A 20,667-nucleotide genomic window follows, 5' to 3' on the forward strand; every position below is an offset into this window, starting at 1 on the left:
TGCCAGCCACTGGGGTGGGAGGAGGAAGCTGCGGCCTGGGGCCAGCTAGGTGTGTGCCCTGGAGGAGGGTGCTGGGCGCCTGGAAAAGGCCACCACACCTAGGAGGGGCCTTTCCCAGGGAGCTGTGGCCTGTGACTGGGAGTCGGGGAAGGAGCTTTGGAGCCGGGAGCGGGGAGGTGGGTGGCTGCAGAGGTGCCACTGGTAGTGCAGAGCCGGGTGGGGATGCCCTTCCCTCCCCAGCTGTGCACGGCTCCGTGAGGAGAGCCGGGCCGCTGCCAGCAGGGGAGACCCGCCTCTTACCCCACAGCAGCGGCGCCGCCGGCCCACGTGCCGTCCTCGGCGGCGTCTCCCGGCGCGCTGCGGCCCCGAGGGCCGGGCCCCTCGGCGTGAGGGGCGGGCGGCTGCACTGGCACCTCCTCCGGCCCGGCCTTCCTGCAGCGGGAGGACAGGGCAGGCAGCGGCGGCGGCGGCGGCGGGCCTGCGAGGCTCGCGGGCTGGCCTTCACCGCGGCTGGGTCGCCCGGCAACCACCGTCGAGCGTGGGCGCCCTCGACGGCCCCGCGTTCCATCGGGCCCACGGTGTCCCTGGGTCTCGGGGTTGGCGGCGGCCGCCCAGGCCCAGGGCATCTTATGGGCGCTGGGCAGCCAGCCCGGCAGAATGGGCGACGCTGTCCAGGGAGGGCGCCGAGTTCCCACCGATGCGCCCCTCTGGGTTTCCTCGGGGGTGTCCCCGGGCCTGGGCCACAGTGGCTGGGTGGCCGCCAGAGGGCAGGGGCTCAGCACCGGCGGGGAATGTATCATTATATGTAAGTAAATACGTAAGTATTTACACATTTGTGGCTGCCACATATTTATCTACGTACGTAAATGCTAAAAATGCCAGAAGCAGGTAAAATAAAGCATTGACATTTGAGGATTTTTTTTCAATCCTTGGCTGATGGAAACTATTGCATTCTGTTGGGTTGAACACCAGCTCTAGATTCAATCCCCGGAATGTTTTTGCTAAGCATCTAAATGCACTGGTTTAACATTTGAGGGGCAGGGATCCCATGCCCCTTTGGGTATCTTCCCAGGAAAATGCACTTAAGAGTATAGACCAGATGTTGAACACGATCTCAAGGGTTTCTCAGATCTTAGACTACCATGTCCACCTTCCCCACCAGGTGTTTGTCTCCTTCCTCTGCATTTTTATTTTCCTTTCAGGCTTTTCCTGACTTTATTTTTAAAAAGCCCTTCCCACTCACATTTTTCTATTTCATAACACCCTGTTTTTTATTTCTTGTCTGTACTCACAATCTTATTAGTCTTTACTTAGTAAATTGTCTGTCTTCCCAGTAGAACGTAACTTTCTATGAGAGCAGGGGCCTTGTCTGTCTAGTTCATTGCTGAATTCTGGTAACTTTAAACTGCTTGGGCACATAGTGGAAACACAATAAATATAGGAAAATAATTATAAGATCAGACAATGCCTCTTTGGGCATCTCCCACCTAAGCACTCTCCTCCTTCACACTGCTTTCCATACTGCTGATCTAAAACAAATACCCTCCTAATGTCTAAAGAATAAAGTTCACATTTGGTAGCCAGGGTTTCAGTGTCTGTGCGTCACCTTCCCAGTGCCTACACTGGGTCAAACGCATCAGACATTTTGCAGTTTTCCTAGGTACTCTCCTTCAGTGCATTCATTATGTTTACTTTTTCTATAGTTGCTCCTCTTTTTCTTTTAATCTCCCTCCTTTTATCTGCCTAAGTCCTATTTATATAGATCTAGCTCGCAAATCATCTTCCCTGATCCTTCAGGAAGAATAAATTGCTACCTCTTTTAAGAACCCTATTTTGGATTATATTATAATGATTTGTTTATAATTCCTTACTGTTATAATTATTCATTTATAATATCTTACTCATTTTCAATGCCTTAAGGCAAGACCTGGCCTTATTCTATCTAGCAATGTGCTGGCATATACTAAGCACTCAATAAATATTTGAATTAATTTACTAAAACAATGACATTTGCTAGAGTGTATGGTGTGGTGACTATGTGCCAGGTATAAGTAAACCTTTTATACCAATTAACTGATTTAATACTCTTAACCATACAATGAAATTTGTATTCCTATTTTATAAATGAATAAACTGAAACTTAAAAATATTAAATAACTTTTCCCAACTTGCAAGACAAGAACAGTGAATTGGGTAAATATTAGGGTCTGTGAATTTTCAGCTTATACTTTCTACAAATATATCAGCTGGGAATTTTTTCCTGTCTCTGGTTAGGAGACACGAATGTATGTGTACACACATGCATTTCACACATGTCCCCATCTTTCTTGCTTTATGATTCTGTTTCCGCTTTTTTCTTTTGTTTCAGAACTTGAGCTGATTCTTGATTCCTTAAGGTCCCTCTGAGATTTGTAATTTATTAATACATCCGCTAAGATTCCTTTTCCCCCTTGACAGGCATATTTCTAAAACCTTTCTTTCCTTTTATCTCCATTTGCCTCCTCTTCTTTTCTCTGGAGACTTTTCAAACACTTTGACACTAGCAGCAAAAGCATGCACCCATTCACTTGTAGAATTGATAAAGTTTTTGCTATTACATACTTAAAACTATAGTGACAGGATAGTCCTTGTACAGGGGAATATTTACAGGGGAGCACCCCTGCTAAGTGATGAGGAGAGAAGGCTAAGAGAGAGAAGAACTAAATGTGAAATGTGGTCCTGTGAAATATAAGGGCAACAACTAGGAGAGTGATGTTCTCTCCACACCCTCAAGTCTGGTTTGGCTCAAGTCCAGCCTTGAGAGTGAGGGGTTAGCTGGACAGTAGGGTGTTTGTTTTCTGTAGTGGGTCTGGTCCAGCTTTAACAGCATTTGTTGGCCCAAAAGACCACACCATCCTTCTAGGCCATCCCAAGGCCCTCTGAATTCACTTTATAGTGGTAGGCCTTAGGTTTGCCTTACTTTGAACCTGTGCCTCTTTACCTAATCCAATGGAGTAGGGCAAGGCCAGTGTTCTCTGGCTCATGTCATTTAACAAGCTCTTGCATTAATTACAACAAAGGCAGTCTGAATTGGTGGAAAAGAAGGAAAGAAAGCCTTGGGCCAATCACTTAGTAGTTAAGCATGCCTTGCTGCCCAGCTCAGTTTCTCCTAAAGTGACCAAGGTGACATATTGACACCAGTCAACTATTTTGGAAAGCACTTTGATATACATTTGTTTTCTTAGTCCAGAGTTATGCAAAAAAATGTCAATGACAACATCGTTTAGTGTCTATTTACTCTGGTGGGGAGAGGCTTCTTCTGGTTCAGTCTGCCTCTTTCAATACCTCTCTCGTTTTTACTTGCCTGTGCATTTGCCTCCACCTCCTTTTATTTTTCCCTACATTATTGCCAAGGTCACGGCTGGACATAGAATCCTGTTCAGAAATTATGTATATATTTTCAGTAAGTGAGATCATTATTCTCTAGTTAATAAGATGCATTTTTATTCTCCAATGGATGCTTGATCAGTGGGGAATATGTCAAGTCAATTATGAGCAGTTTGTATTTAGTGGCTGGTTTAGCTAAATACAAACTGTTTTTAGCTAACTTGTCTTTTATTTCCTTTTCTGCTTTGTCTTTCAGTCATGGTCAGTTCTATGTATCCTCGATTCAGGACTCCATTTCTATGAGAATTTACCTTAACTAGTCTAACTTTCTCATGTTTGTATAATTCCTTTTTTAGAAACATGAAATATTTTGCTAAAAGTTTTTTTCTTGTTTAAACACTTTGACACTAGCTATGTTCCCTTATTTGAGAGACCACCATTCTACTGCGAAAATAGAGGAGATCTTGTTTAAATTTTCTTTATTCCTAGAATGAATGTGATAGTGATGTGTATGAATATAGTTCCAAAAGTGAGATAGACACATCTGTAAATTCTACATCTGCCTATGATTTAGTTAGTACTTTTGAATAAATTCTCAAGCATATTTCCACCTTTATTTAGATCTTTCTGAGAGACTTGATTTCTACAGTTTAAACTGTTTAAAAACTCTTCTAGGGCCCTGGCTGGTGTAGCTCAGTGGATTGAGCGCGGGCCTGCGAACCAGAGGATTGCGGTTCGATTCCCAGCCAGGGCACATGCCTGGGTTGCAGGCTGGTTCCCTGCAGGCCAACTCCCAGCAAGGGACACATGAAAGGCAACCATACATTGATATTTCTCTCCCTCTCTCCTTCCTCTCTGAAGATAAATAAATAAAATCTTAAAAAAAAAAACAAAACTCTTCTAGTCCTTCAAATGCCTACCTCTGTAATTGTGTTTCATAGCCTTGCCTTATGAATTTACTTTGAATTTCGATTTAAGTTTCAGAATCAGAACTTACTTTCTGGTGCCAGGAAAGCAGTTGTTTGGCTTCTCCTTCTGGGAGTCGGAACCCTCCCACTTCATTTGCTTTGAATGGAACACTCTCTTTAGGACACTTTCTTTAAGAAACTTGGAGATGATCTTTTCTCTTTGAACATTACTGAATACTTTGCCTTCTGGGAGCCAGCTGATCTTGTCACAGTCACCATGGCAGAGAGGACACGGAAGGTGTTCAGGGGACACAACAGCCCTCTTTGGAACAGAGAGAGACAGACAGACAGACAGACAGACAGAAACTGCTGTTCATCTAGAAGTCATGATAAGAAATCTATCTGCCTGTCTAGAAAACCAGCCCGGAGTCCCGCAGCTGCCCTGCTGGAGGGACCGGTCTGAGCCATGCTGCTGGCCCTTCGCTGCAACTCCTGCAGCAACAGGAGGGGCAGTGCTGGCTTACAAGGCTCTTTTTAATCTTGTGAGAGAATAAAAACGTATTACAGACGTGACTGTGAGCGGGTAAATATATTGGACCCTGAAGAATAGAATTAGAAGAGGAATACAAATGGATTTGGCGCCTCAAAGAGCATCAGCACCAGTCAGCAGCAGGCGTCGCCAGCCTCCGGGCATGATGTTAGCTCCCATCCTGATCCGTGTTCTTTTCATCACACCAGCACTAGAGAAAATTGATAAGGCTGATTCCTTGAAGAAGTCTTACCCATTACAAAAAAGAAAAATTATCCATCAGATAGTTTATTGAAAAATAAAATGTAATCATTGTAACCTACATGTGAGTTCAGCCAGGGCCAATGAACTTCAGCTAGCTAGAAACATTCCATCAGTTGCTACTCAGAGTGATGATTAAAAATATGTGGGTCAATTTCCATGGCGTATGAAGAATCTGTTTTAAGAGATAACTTCCTTGGCCTGTTGAATGACTTAAAATATGGTTTGTTCTTTCTACTATGTAAATGAAGATTTAGAGTAAGCACTCAAGTTTTCTTGGAAGAAAGAAGCCTCTTTTTATCAAAATATTTTAACCCCCCGACCTCCACCAATTCCCTTCTCTCTCTAAAAACACCCACAAAATTATGAGAATCACATTATATTCAGGTGATCCGGGTAAGCTCTATAACATATTTTAAATATGTTTGCTTATTTTTTAAAAGTTTTACTTTTTAAGTTTGCCTGTTGAAAATGAAGAAGTGAAATTGTGTATCTCCTGCTCTGGGCACTAATGCTGTGATATAATCATGATGTTTTTATAGTCACAACCAAAGGGTTTTCATCTGGTAAAGAGCCAGCAACATGAGCAGCTTTTGCAGGAGCGTGCTTGGCTCCACAGGGCTCCCTACTTCTGGCTGGGCTGCGGTGTGATCATTCGGCCAGTCAGTTCACAGAGTACAGCAGACTGGTGAACTGGCTCAGTTGATGGAGTGTGCTGGGATTAGAAGTAGCAAAAACAAATCTTATTATTTATATTTTTGCCCCAAATCTGGGAGTTCTTGGCAGCCACTATATTGTTTGGGACTGTGCTATCAAGTGTGGTGATTTAAGATTATTTGATACTTCTACTGTCTTCTTTTTGGTCCTCAATGAAGAATAGCTTCTACCAGTAAAGCTAGAGTTGAGCATCTTTGTTCATTTACTTTATTTCCTCGGTGTTAATTTGGGTAAAAGAATAAGAAGCAGTTTGGCTGCTTACCTGTGTTAATCTGGACATTTCCTCACTTTTTGGTGATGAAGCTGTCCAAAGTTCTGCTCCAGAATTGTATTGACGTAACCACTATCCCTCAGGGCTGTGGAGCCTTAATTATATAAACACAGGGTTTACAGCTTCTAAGTGCCAGAAGGGAATATAACACTGGATTAGTACACACCTATTTCCCTCTTCCTTGTAGGAAAGCACTCTATTTTCCTCAGACACTGTCCATGTCCAGACAGAAAACTGGAGTTTCCTGCCTAAAATCCACTGACAGGATATTTTGTGACAGGCTGACTTCCTCAGGTCTGAAGATGCAGGATGAGCACTCAGAGTTCCAGGCTAAGGTCTGGGCCATTGTGACTCTCGGAATGCTAAGCAATCAGAGACCAGAAAATAGATTGCATGCTCTCTTCTTGGAGATGGAGAAAAGCATGGAGAGAGAACAATTGCAAGGGGCTTCACTCTTCAGAGTCTCTGTTTGTTCTTCTCTGTAACTCAGTGGGTCATCATGGCATCTGCCCCAAACAATCAAACTGGGGTGAAACTTCCACTTCTTGACAAGTGTAAGACACCTAAAAACTATGGCCACCCTGAAATTCTGCATCACACCTTTGAGACCCTATCTCATCTTCACAAGCTGCTTCCAAATCATCGTCTGGAGATGCTTTATTCCTACAAGACTGAACAGGACAAACAAAAATGTATGTAGGTGAAGGGTAAGTGTGAACTCTTTACAGTAAGTTTTTAGTATCTTGGTACCAGCTGCCTCTTCTCTTAGCCATGAGTAAGACCTTATTTTTACATTGCAGGTGTGCTCAGTCCTTGAAATCCTTGGCTGCATTCATACTCATCATTCCAGGGCCCCGGTTCTTAGAGCTTACTGTGGACTTGACCCATGAACTGACTACACTGTCACTTCACGTTCCTTTTATGAATCAAGATAGGTCTATCACTCTTCTTTAGGAAAAGCATGCCTTTTCTGTGGAAACAGGGAAAGGAGATTAAGTGGGAAGTACCACTAAATTTACAGTTTCAGCTTTAGATTTCATTTTAAGATCAGTGATTTCAAACTGAAGTTTATTCCTTGGCTCTATTCCCTACTACTCCTTCCTCCTATTGCCAGGACTGTATCACTCCAGAGACAAGCTGAGTATATCCCCTGAGCATTAGAAGCCACTTTCACTGCTGCAGTTTGGAGTTGCCCACTATTCTGAAATTCCATCAGGGCAGAGAGCCAGACTGATCTGAAGAACTGGTGGAGCTTGCCTCTTGAACTGTTTGTGCTTAAACTAAGGACAAATGTAGGAAGTAGCCACCTGAGCCCCTGAACCTAGAACACAAAATAGCAGCTGTCACAATGATTCAGACACAAATCCTAGGTAAGAATGTAGGTATTTGGAGTAATTTTAAAACATTATGGAAAAATCAGCTATTTGTATTCTGATCAGTCCCTAAACCCTAAATCCACAATATTATGATTCAGATTTCACTAGAGATTACATAAAATCATCAAGAGAAATATAAGCAACCCAACAGAATAGATAAATGTTATAGAAAGGCAATTCACAAATGAAATTCAGATCTTCAATAAGCATGAAGATGTTCAAATACTTGGTAATCAAGAAGTAAAAGATTAATCAGGGAAATGTTCTTAGGCCATCATACTGGTCAAATTTAAAAGATCGATAATGATGAACATGTGGGGAAATAAGTATTCTCAAAAGCGATGGCATGTTAATTGATTATTAAAAAATAATTCCCAAGTATTTCTCAAAGTTAAAATGTATGGTACTGATTTATTGAATGAGTCGAACTTAGTAAAATAGAGACAAAAAATAATTTTTTTCTCTCTCAGAACTTCGCCTTTGACCAACCCACTGTGTTGATCTTCACTCATCACCTTTGGAGGAAAAATCATAAGCAGTTCTTATAGCTTTCCTGTTCATATTCAAATAATAAAAAGTCCACTCATATCCAAATTTCTTACTGTCATCCAATTTAAAATCTCTCTGCTCCCCACTGCTCGGGCCTGCCTTAAACTTAGAAACTGGAGTAAGCCTGGTGGTATATCGGGTTACTTTTTCTTGTTCTGCCCCCTCCCTCCCTGGCTACTGTTAGGTTGACAAGTGTGAGGGTGGGAGGAACTGAAAAGTTTTTTCTCAACTGTCAAGTGTCAGACAGTCATCGTGCTCTCTAGGGGTGGCAGCTTTCAAGATCTAACCTTTTCTTTCCCGGTGTTTGTGTGGGTTCTTGGCAATTTCTTATTGCAGGAGGTCTCTCACTTGACAGCCTTCTGCTTTTTCCCCTTTTTACCTCCGGTCCTCTCACCTTTGGTAGGATACACTTCCACTCTGTTTTACCATGAGCTGCCTCACCCTTAGGACAAAGCCCCCTTGAGATACTGTTCAAGACGACTCAAAACCAACTACTTCCCAGGGGAATTCACATACACCTCACAGACAATTTGCACCCCCCTCCTCCATGTCTTTATTCAGTTAGTGAAAGTACTCTGGCTTCTAACACTGACCCCTTTTCTCCATGGCCACAGGCAGCTATGGTCCTGACCATTTAAGAGACTTTATTAGAGCTTGAATTGTGCCCCCAAAAGATGTGTTGAAGTCCTAACCCCCAGCTCTCCCGAATGTGACCTTATCTGGAAACAGGGTCTTTGTAGAAGTGCAGATATAATTAAGTTAAGATGAGATACTGGAATAGAGTGGGTTCTTCATCCAGTATGACTGGTCCGTATAAGAGTCACACAGGGAGAAGATGGCCATGTGACAGCAGAAGCAGAGTCTGTCACTACAGGCACACGAGGAACTGCCAGCAGACACTAGAAACGAGGGGAGGCAAGGACAGATTCTCTCCTAGGGGTTTCAGAGGGAACGTGGGTTTGATGACACCACCTTGGTTTTGGACTTCCAGCCTCCAGAGCTGTGAGACAATAAAAGTGTTCTTTTAAGCCACCTAGTTTGTAGTTCTATGTCTTGGCCACCCTAAAAACTAATAAATTAGATGTTAGAGGACACAGCCCAGTACCGTCATGTGCCAGGAGGTAGGGAGATGCTACAATACACAGCACTACAATAACTCTAAAGAAATGCTCGTGTGCCCTAAAGAAGGTTTAGCTTTTTCTTGTATAGATGGGTATGTTGTGCATAGGTGGGTATGTGGCACCTACTAGATTTTTTAAAAGATTTTTATTTATTTATTTATTTATAGAGAGAGGGGAAGGAAGAGAGGAAGAGAGGGAGAGAAACATTGATATGAGAGAGAAACATCAATTGGTTGCCTCTCATACATGCCCTGACTGGAGGCTGAACCTGCATCCCAAACATGTGCCCTGACTGGGAATTGAACCTGTAATCTTTGCTTTGCAGGACGATGTCCAGCCAACTGAGCCATGCTGGACAGGGCCTACTGGATTTTTTCTTAGGTAGTGTGGCCTTAGTACAACACAGAGACAACAGGAAAATTCATGTTAACATCTCCTTACTTAAGCATATTTGTCAACTTGGCAATTCCACTTCTACTTAGTGCCCTAGAGAAGCACTTGCATGTGTGCACACAGATGCAACGATGGGGTGTGTGTTGAAAGCATTGTTTATAATGACAGAAACTCACCCAGTGTCAATGACAGAGTGAGTGAATACACTGGTACATCCATATTGTGGAATCTATGAAAAAGAAGGCTAACTTCAAAATATATGTAAAACACACTACAGAATTTTCTAAAAAACTGCAAAATAAAAAACAAGGGTTCTATTCATGCCAAAAAACCCCATATGTTTGTATGTACTACTATGTATGTAAAGGCAGAGAAAAGAGTTCTGAAAAGAGACACTCCAGATTCAGACTGGTGCTTCCTCTGCAGAAAGGAGAGAGATTGGAGGAAGGAGGACTTTTCCTTTGACTATGTATGTGTATATCTTTCAGTTGTTTGACTTTGTTTACTTCAGCAGGAATCTCTGCATGTATTTTTGCAATTAAGGTGTAATTTTAAAATTGAAAATGCAATGCGGTTCAAGAAATGACCTAGCTTTTCTTCCCTTAGCCTCCCAGTGTGGTTACTAACAAATATTGGTACACCTTTAGCAATGTCTGTGTTCCTACCATGTAAAAGTGCTGCCCGTTGCTGTTCCTGTGCCTTTGTTTGGTGTTTGGCTGCAGTCATCCTGTGTTACGGTGGAAGCCAGTCTACAGAAGTGCACGAACGAGTAAATGCAGTAAAGGGGAATGGCGTTCTGGGAGGAGAAATGTTTTTTTCTGAGTTTTGAGTCTGTGCCACCTAAGGCATAATCCAGTCATTGAGGGGACATTAAACTTTGAGGCCCTGAATTCTCCACTAAAAAGCTGCTTCATTTCCAAAATTTCACTTCTAAATGTATAGCAATTGCCTTGAAGGTGAATCCCTGAGTGATGACCCTATTTCTCACTTCCCTCCATCAGGTTATGAATTCAATAATGGATACCAATTCCTCACTGTGTCTAAAGCCTTCCTTCTAGTAGAAATTTCACCTAACCTCGAAAATAAATTTTATACCTCCCCACCACCTGCCTCTTCCTCTGCAGGGAAGTTTTGCCTTTATTAATCTGCACTTGTTACCCAGAGCCATTACCAAAAGAAAGAAAAAAATAATGAAAGATTTATTGCTAAAAAAACAGGTTTTTCCTCTGTATTTTAAATAATAGCAAAGTTAAATCATAAGAACAACATACAACTGAGAAACGAGGATCCATTGCACTATGGATTTAGATATACTGCTGTCTATATAATGGTCTCCAAAAATCATAAGACTCTGCAAGAGAGCCTGCTCCGCCTCTCCTTCAGGCCCTAGTACCACAATGTGAGGGGTTATGTTGAGATCTGCTCAGCACCGGCTTTATGATGTTTAGTACATTTCCATACTAGTTTCTTAAATGACTAGCTGGTGCCAAACCAGAAAGTAGGGAGTGGGAGGATGTTTAAAGCTTTTTCTTTGTTGTTTTTAATGTTTAAGAAAGTACCTCTCAGTTAATTTGCTGCTTCCCCGCCCCACAAAATACTTTGGGAGGTTGCTTAACTGGAGGGTGGGGACCTGCAGGGAGGGCCCTCAAAGGCAGGAGAGAGTGACTCCCACAGAGTGAATGGGCTTGGAGAGGAAGCAGATGGGGCAACTGTGTGTGCTGACAGTCCACCAAATCCATGACTTCTGTTCACACATTGAAGACCATTATGAGGTACAAAAGTAACAGATCAAAAGGGTCCCAGCCCCACATCAGGCCCCCCAACCTGGAGTTCCAATGCCAGAAAGAGAAGTTGCCATAACTTTTGGCTATAAAATCCAGCAGGAATTGAGGCTGTGGGAGACAGAAACTGCTGGGCTCTCTGGCAGTTTCTTTTAAAGGGCCCCCACACAAACTTACTCAGACTTACTCCCTCTGAGCTCCAGGATGGGGCCATCAGATTGGAAGACATCACAGACATATGGGGAGGAACTGAATTGTCTGGCATCAGAGTAAGAACTGGGGAGCAGCTTTCTCCCAGACAGAAGTGCTGGCAGAGGCCATTGTTCCTTACTTGAGCCCTTACCCAACAGAGCCACAGAGCCATCAGGCAGGCACTATATCTGAGACTCCGTCAACCTGTTCACATTATTTTCCCTACCCTGGTAAACTCCTGAGCCCCTGCCCCACCCAAATTTTGGACCTACCCAGGCTATTTCCAGTGGCTTCTTCATGTTAATGGCTTATCTTGGCCCATGCTTAGATTTTTCCTAAATTTTTTCTAATAAGGAGCATCTGGCTGCAGTAAGCCTCTTGCTAAGTTACCCCAGGACTGACACTAACAACAGCCAGTCTTGGTTCACATCCTAGCCTCACTTGGGCACCTCTAAGCCCAGCAAATGGCAGTCATCTGCCGAATGCTTTGTAGCTTATGCTCTGTGGCCCCAAACAGAACACAGGCATTGGCTAACCTTGGGCATGCCAACAGCAATCAAGGCTCAACTACAATAGGAAGTTCTACACAGCCCACACAGTGGGTGCACCTTGAATACCCAGCTTGTGTAATAGAGGAGGTTGTGCCACTCGACCCTACAGGACACCTACTACATTAGGCAATGCTGCCAAGACAGGGGTCATAGCAGCTCTACCTGTGACACAGAAACAAACACAGGGAGTCTACCAAAATGAGGAGAAAAAGAAACATGGCCCAAGTGAAAGATCAGAACAAAACTCCAGAAAAAGAACTAAACAAAATATAAGCAAGGAAGCTGCTAGATGCAGAGTTCAAAATAGTATTTATAAGGATGCTCAAGGAACTTAGTGAGGAGCTCAACAGCATAAAAAATATCCAGTCAGAAATAAAGGATACACTAATTAAAATAAAGAACAATTTACAAGGAGTCAACAATAGAATGGATGAAGCCAAGAATAAAATCAATGATTTGGAATATAAGGAGGCAAAAAACAAACAACCAAAACAGTAAGAAGAAAAGGAATCCACCCTGGCTGGTGTAGCTCAGTGGATTGAGCGTGGGCCTGCGACTCAGATGATCGCGGTTCGATTCTCAGTCAGGGCACATGCCTGGGTTGCAGGCCAGTTCCCTGTAGGCCAGCTCCCAGCAGGGGACTCACGAAAGGCAACCGTACATTGATGTTTCTCTCCCTCTCTCTTTCCCTTCCCCTCTAAAGATAAATAAATAAAATCTTAAAAAAAAAAAAAGAAAAGGAATCCAAAAAAATGGTACTGTAAACAGCCTTTGGGATAACTTAAAGCATACCAACATTCACATCGTGCAGGTGCTGGAAGAAGAAAGAGAGCAAGAAATTGGAAAAATGACAGAAAACTTCTCTAAATTAGTGAAGGTAAATAGACATACACATCCAAGAAGCCCAGAGTCCCAAACAAGATGGACCCAAAGAGGCCTATACCAAGACACAGCACAATAAAATGCCAAAGTTTAAAGACATAGAGAGAATCTTAAAAGCAGAAAGAGAAGAGCAGTTAATTACCTACAAGTAGCCAGCATAAGACTGTCAGCTGATTTCTCAAAAGAAATTTTGTAGGCCAGAATGGATTTGCAAGAAATATGCAAGGTGATGAACAGGAAGGACCTACAACCAAGATTACTCTACCCAGCAAGCTATTACTAAAACAACAGATAAAGGGCTTCCCAGATAAGAAAAAGCTAAAGGAGTTCATCACCACCAAGGCAGCATTATATGAAATATTAAAGGGTCTTCTTTAAGAAGAAGATCAAAACTATGAACAATGAAGTGGCAACAAATACGTATTTTTCGACAATGGAATCTAAAAAAACAAAATAAATGAACAAGCAGAATAGAAACAGAATCATAGATACAGAGAGCATTGTGATGGCTGCCAGATGGGAGTAGGGACGGGGAATGGGCAAAAGGGGTGAAGGAATTGAGAAGTGCCGATTGGTAGTTACAGAATAAGCATGGGGATGTGAAGTACAGCACCCGGAATAGAGTAGCCAAAGGACATATATGCATGACCCATAGACATGGACAACAGTGTGGGAATTGCCTGAAGGAGTGGAAGAGACTGGGTGGAGGTGGAGCAAAGGCAGAAAATTTGGGACAACTGTAATAGCATATATTTAGTTTATAGATATTTTAAGTTTTTAAAAAAGTAACATCACCTTAAAGATGGAAGTTTTAAATTACCTATTTTAACTGTCTCTAGAAAATATACACACAAATATACACAGGCACACACATGCTCATACACACTTACAATGGCTTGTGTACTGGTTCATAAACCTTACCTATGCTGATTTGTATCATGATTACTAATTCATCCATCCATTCATTCATCCAACCATCCAACAACCATGTCCTGATGGAGTCAACAATAGAATGGATGAAAGAGAAGAATTGTATTCCACAATTCAAATATTTTATAAAAACCACTCAAATAGTGTACAGTTCTGTATCTCCAAACTTTCAACTATAAGTTTACAATCAAAATTATTTGACTTCTAAAAATTTCTTGAGGTGCCCCTATGTTTATCACACTTTCTTTCAAAGCCAGGAAACTTGCTTACAATTTCAAATAAAGTGGGCTGTAAGATCCAATTAAACATTCAAACTGAGTTCTGGGTTTTCATTTAACTTTGGTGTGTGCGCAGGACTAAATATCATTATTCACACTGGAAACTATGAGAATTTGTAAATGTTATTCTCTCTCTAATTTACCCCTAGTTGCTTACAAAAAGAATTTCAAGGTAGTATACAATATAAAATATGTCTGTCTATACAAGACAATCAAAATACTCATTTGAGGCAAAAATTTTTATTTTAACTAGATATCATCAAATACCTGAATTTGCTTAATTTAGTTGAGTATGAAATTTTGCTATGAAATTCTGATGACCAAAGCAAACCATATACTCTTCCTATTGTTCAAGTGTGCTCATGAGAGCTTCCAGGTGCCCCAGCTGTGTGATCACTGAACTAATAACCTGCTAAGAGCAGTATGTGGGAGCTGAGTCAGGCTTGACATGAGCCTCAGATTACAGTACTGTTCTTGACTTACTTGGAGTGGTTTTTGGGCCCTAAGGATCCATCCATTAAGTCAATATATCATTTAGTCAGTTTGCTGAGCTATGTCCCTTGAGCCAGTTCTTGGTTCTTTGGGGTTCCTGCCAACTGCCCTGTCTGGGAGGGATCATCAGTGGTTCAGCCTGAGGAAAAACAGGCGCTGGATGAGTTCTGATCTAGTTCCTGTCTAGGGTCACCTTGACTCTCCCCAACGCTCAGCTTCTGTTCTTGTATGAGGTTTAAGACGGCTCTTTTATTTTGTAATACACCCAAATGAATTGCTGAGTTACTCAGCATAGCCTGCAAAGTGGCTTTCGTTCTCAAAGTGTTAGCCCTTGGCAAAGAGATAAGAAGTTTACACTACAATATCAGTCAACTATGTCATTAAACAACAATGTAATTTAACTGATTCTTTCCTGCTGGGGTCCAGCCTCTGCAGGTCTCAGTGTCCCCTAAGGATGGATGGCACAGGTGACAAATGAAGAGTCAGACACCCAATTGGATGCTGGGGAACAGCCAGCCTCTGTGGGTCTGACCGAACTCTCAGAGTTTGATTTAAGCTTTATTTTTATAGAGATTGTTACATAACATTAAAGGAACAGGTGCATGGCATGATCAGTTAAGCAGAAAAAATCAATACAGAAGTAACTAGGCAAAGTGCAGGAAATTCCATAGATTCAGTTATGTTAAACAAATGTTATTTTGACCAGGAGAGCCATTAATCAGACAATTAGAAATACCTGTATGTACAGAGTTTTAAATGTCTTATTGATAAATAGATGCTTATTAAAGTTCTTAGAATTTGGCATGGGTCAAATACTCTAGACTGATACTCTAGACTGAACGGTGGTTATAGAAAATTTATTACAAGGCCTTTGTGGTTTCTAACTTAGCTATCTATCTTCTTGTCTAGAATCTTTCTTTATATACTTTGGACTATAACTCCTTAGTAATTGTTCCTATGTGCTTAGTTTGTAATAATTAACTTCCCTTGCTTTTTTTTTTTACCTCATTGCACATCATTGAGCCTGAAATACAGGTGTCTAAAAATCCCACCTCCTATTAATTGCAAAGACAAACATTCAAGGAGAGGGAGACAGGAAATCCAGCCACAGCTGCCTCTGCTGTGCAGATGCATCTCATCCGTCCAGACTGGAACAGCTGTTGGTTGGCTCCCGACAATTTCCTTCCTTTCTTCCTTCCTTCTTCCTTCCTCCTTCCTTCCTTCCTCCTTCCTTCCTCCTTCCTTCCTTCCTCCTTCCTTCCTCCTTCCTCCCTCCTTCCTTCCTCCTTCCTCCCTCCTTCCTCCTCTCCTCTCCTCTCCTCTCCTCTCCTCTCCTTTCTTTTCTTGTAGCAAGACTGTTCTGTTGAAGGAAGCAGTGTATTGAATTGCATTCTGGCAAAGCTCTTTGTCTCATTGCAGATGGGTAATTTGGTTAGGGGTCAATTGAGGTCAATGTGAAGCCATGGATGTTATGCAAATGCAAATGTCGTATCTCCAAAAATAAAAATTATTGTACATTAACTTGCCATTAGTTTGAGAATCATGCACAAATTGTACAAATAACCTTCAGTATTTATGGTAGTACAAGAGCATGTTTTCATTCATTCATTTATTCATTTGCTGTGTTTATTAGATGTTTAGGACCAGACTAAGGTGTAGATGTTGTTCAATAATATTTTTGCAGTGATGGAGTGCAAGAGCTGAATAGCAATTATTAAGTGGCATAAATATTCCCTCTCAAATTAATGTCATGTTACTTTTGCTATGCAAAAAATGGAGAAGAACACTGAATTGAAGTGATGCTTACTCTGTTACCAGGTGAGAATTCTGAACTCTCTGGCTTAGAAAGGATCTTAGCAAGACATCAGTTTCCAAATGAGATTAATCTGACCCCAAATCCAAGCAGTATGTCCCTGCGGAGAAGAAAAGCCATCAACAATGCAAATCATGGGTGGAAGAAATGCCACTTTTTGAGCAAAAACATAAAGGATCCTCCAATGTCAACTATAGTTGTCAGGTAGGTGTCTAATGTTTGACCTATACAGACACGTTTAGAGATATACAGGGTGATAACAAACTCTGTTTATGCCTTAGCTAAAAATGACTTAATGTGGTTTTTGAGATATATGATAAGGTTAAAAACAAGCATTGCACTGTATAAAAGCACATGAACTGAATTTTCAAACACCTCAAGCATCTGGAAGAGCCTTCATTGAAAGAAAACTCATGGAGAAAGGGACAGATGAATGGGTCCCCTATGAATAATTGCAATCTTGGTTACTGAGGAGAGATCCAGCAGGACTGGAGTGCAATTCTTTGAGCAGGATCCAACCCCTGAACTGTGGGGCTTTCATGCTATATTCAGGAAGCACCGGCCCATCTTTAGAATGACCAGTGATGTAGGATGTAATAGTGCCAATGGTAGACCTTGTTTTATCCCTAGTTTGCCACATTTTACATTGACAGAAATGGGAGGCTATTGTATTAAAAAAGTCTTAAAAAGAGGGGTGACACAAGACTTGAATCTTCCCTGGCCTCCAGGGTAGCAAGGGTAGAAGCAGAAGAAGGATGGTGGGTCTTAGACCAGGTGGTAACAATGGGGATGTGGAATGATTGGATTCTGGTGCTTAAAGTTAAACTTTGGTTCCTTGGCAAATTATCTTTGTTGGTATACTTGCTTCTCTAATTATGGCACACAGATGGTGTTTCTGTATTTGTTTCTTTAGTATTGCTGCACAGTACATAACAAATGATTTCTACATTTTGACATACATAGTAAGTATTCATAAATGTTGTTCACAGGCTGACTGGTGAAATACACAATTTTCTGTAAAGACAGAGTCCTCTGCTTTGAAGGTAGCAGACACAGAGAGAGAATTCCAGCTCATGAACCTGCTTATACTGGAAGCTCCCATTGAGATAACTGCCCTAGTAAAATAATTGCCTTGCTTACTTTTTTTCAGTATCTTCAGTGGCATATCTTGACAATTTGATTTAAAAGGTCATATTCAGACCTAACTGGTGTGGCTCAGTGGGTTGGGTGTCATCCCACAAACTGCAATGTTGCTGGTTCAATTCCCAGTCAGGATGCATGCCTGGCTTGTGGGCCAGGTCCCCAGTTGGGAGCATGAAAGAGGCAACCTGGTCAATGTTTCTCTCATACATCAATGTTTCTCTCCCTCTATTTCTCCCTTCCTTCTCCTCTCTCTAAAAAGAAACAAATAAAATCTCTAACAAATCATATTAATATTCAAGGAAGGCAAAGACACGCTATTAAAGAAATAGAAATAGCTATTAAAGAAATAACACCATTATATCTTCTTGGACAATGCAAGGCATTGAAGTTTTGTCCATTTTAAGGGTAGGAGTTAAGTGATGACCCTAATTATTTAAAATTATTTGCTCATACTTTGGAGGCCTATAAAAAAAAGAAATGGGTAATGTTTCACAACCATAGGACACTTATATATCTCAATTTCAGGCCATAATGTCATTACATTTACTAATATATCTTTATATCTTAGCTTGGCATCTGTAAATACTGTTTAGGTTGTCAGAACATAGGAAATGACACATTTATTCATCTTTCCTTCTACAAACATTTATATGCTTTCCTTAAAAACTGAGGTTGATAAAAGTAGGCATCCTTGATTTGTTCTCAATTTAAAAGAGTAAAATTTCAGTATTATGTTGGCTGTAGGTTTTTATCCACTGCCTTCATATGAAGAAATTCACTACTGTTGCTAGTTTGCTTAATTTTTATCATGAATGGATATTAATTTTTCAAATGCTCTCTCTGTATCCATTGAATTGATCAAATCTATATTTTCTATTGATATAGCAAATTGTATTCCTTCTTAAAAATATTTTATCGTAAAATATACATAACATAAATGTTCCCATTTTACCCATTTTAAGTGTACAGTTCAGTGGCATTTGGTACATTGACAATGTAGTGCAAACCATCACCACCATCTGTCTCTAGAACATGTTCATCATCTCAAACTGAAACTATAAAACTCATTAAATAATACCTCCCCATTCCTTCATCCACCTGCGCTTGGCAACCACTACTGTACTTTCTGTCTCTGTAAATCTGCTTATTCTAGGTACCTCAGGCATGTGAAATAATATAATGTTTGTCCTTTTTTGTTTGCCTTATTCACTTAGCATACTGTCTTCAGGATTTATCCATGTTGTAGCTTCTGTACTTTTTCAGGCTGTGTAATATTCCATTGCATGTATATATGATGTTTTGTTTTATCCATTTGTCCCCAGACATTTGGGTTGCTTCTACTTTCTGCAATTGTGAATAATGCTGATATGAATATGGGTGTACAAACACCCGTTCAAATGTTTACTTTCAATTCTTTTGGCTATATACACAGAAGTAGTAATTTTATATTTAATTTTTTTGAGTAACTGCCATACTGTTACCTGCAGTGAATGTACATTTTACATTCCCATCAGCAATACCTGAAAGTTCCAAGTTTTCCAGGACTTCCGCCAAGATGGAGGCATAGGTGGAAACACTGTGCCTTCTCCCACAACCAAGTTTGAATACAACAGAGGTTTGGTGAACAAAGACACAGCCAGAGAACAGAAAATTGAACTATACGAAAGTCCAACAACAACAAACCATTCAACCAGACCAGTAAAAGAGGCGGAGCCAGCAGCAGAGTGGGGACAGGCAAGAAAGATCCCCAGACCCCAGGCACCCAGGCAGCCCCGTGTGGGGCAGACCCAGTGAGGGCGCAGGGCAGTGGGCTGGCTGCGGTCACACATTCATGCACAGATAAACCAGCAGAGGAGTGAGCAGTGAGATGGACCACACAGGCCCCAGCGGGCAAACCCAGCTGCAGTGGAATGACTGAGGTCGGTTGCCATTTGAGTGCAGTGGAACAGACTGTGCGGGCCCCGGCAGCGGTGGGAAGCAGCAGAGGGGACCGCCATTGCTTTCCTTTGACCCCGCCCCCACATACAGCATCACAACCCAGCAACTGAGTTGCCCCGCCCTGGTGAACCCCTAGGGCTCCTCTTCTCTTACGTAACAGGCATGAACAGTCCAAAATATGGCTCAAGAAGAACTCAAAGCCCCAGAGCCAATAACTCTAAGCAAAAAAGAAACAGCGAACCTCTCAGAAGCACAGTTCAAAAACTGGTGATCAGGATGCTCACAGAACTGGTTGATTTTAGCCACAAATTAGAGGAACATATGGAGGCTAAACTAATTGAAATGAAGGGAAATGCACAGGAAGCCAATAGTGATGGAAAGGAAACTGGGACTCAAATCAAGGGGGTGGACAAGAAGGAAGAACGAAACATCCCACCAGAAGAGAATGAAGATACAAGAATTTAAAAAAAAAAGGAGGAGAGGCTTAGGAACCTCCAGGACATCTTTAAACATTCCAACATCCGAATTATAGGGGTACCAGAAGGGGAAAAGAAACAGCCACAAGTGGAAAACTTATTTGAACAAATAATAAAGGAGAACTTCCCCAGTCTGGCAAAGGAAATAGACTTCCAGGAAATCCAGGAAGCTCAGAGAGTCCCAAAGAAGTTGGACCCAAGAAGGGACACACCAAGGCACATCATCATTACATTAGCCAAGATTAAAATGAAGGAGAGAATCCTAGAAGCAACAAGAGATAAGGGGACAGTCACCTACAAAGGAGTTCCCATCAGACTGTCAGCGGATTTCTCAAAAGAGACCTTACAGACAAGAAGGGGCTGGAAAGAAGTATTCCAAGTCATGAAAGACAAGGACCTACATCCAAGATTGCTCTATCCAGCAAAGCTTTCATTTAGAATGGAAGGACAGATAAAGTGCTTCTCAGATAAGGTCAAGTTCAAGGAGTTCATCATCACCAAGCCCTTATTATATGAAATGTTAAAGGGACTTATCTAAAAAAGATGAAAAATATGAACAGTGAAAGGACAGCAAACTCACAGTTATTAACAACCACACCTGAAACAAAAGCAAACCAAGAGGACAGCTAGATGAGGAGTGGAACCATAGAAATGAAGAACACATGGAGGGTTAGCAACAGGGGAGTGGGAGGAGGAGAAG

The 20,667-nt window shown here is 41.6% G+C and overlaps 1 protein-coding gene across 1 annotated transcript in view; it reads left to right on the plus strand.

Moving 5' to 3' along the window:
• The first annotated feature begins 6,551 nt into the window (after positions 1-6,551).
• The window catches only part of LOC118986459 (uncharacterized protein C6orf201 homolog), a 34,562-nt gene continuing 20,446 nt past the window's right edge, over positions 6,552-20,667 (plus strand). Inside the window, exons 1-2 of the mRNA XM_037045428.1 lie at positions 6,552-6,744; positions 16,416-16,614. Coding sequence (XP_036901323.1) covers positions 6,552-6,744; positions 16,416-16,614 — 392 coding nt within the window. The remainder of the gene's footprint in view (positions 6,745-16,415; positions 16,615-20,667) is intronic.

This window comes from Sturnira hondurensis, unplaced genomic scaffold (assembly GCF_014824575.4).
Source record: "Sturnira hondurensis isolate 20B ecotype Veracruz unplaced genomic scaffold, ASM1482457v3 Scaffold0004271, whole genome shotgun sequence".
NCBI lineage: Eukaryota > Metazoa > Chordata > Mammalia > Chiroptera > Phyllostomidae > Sturnira > Sturnira hondurensis.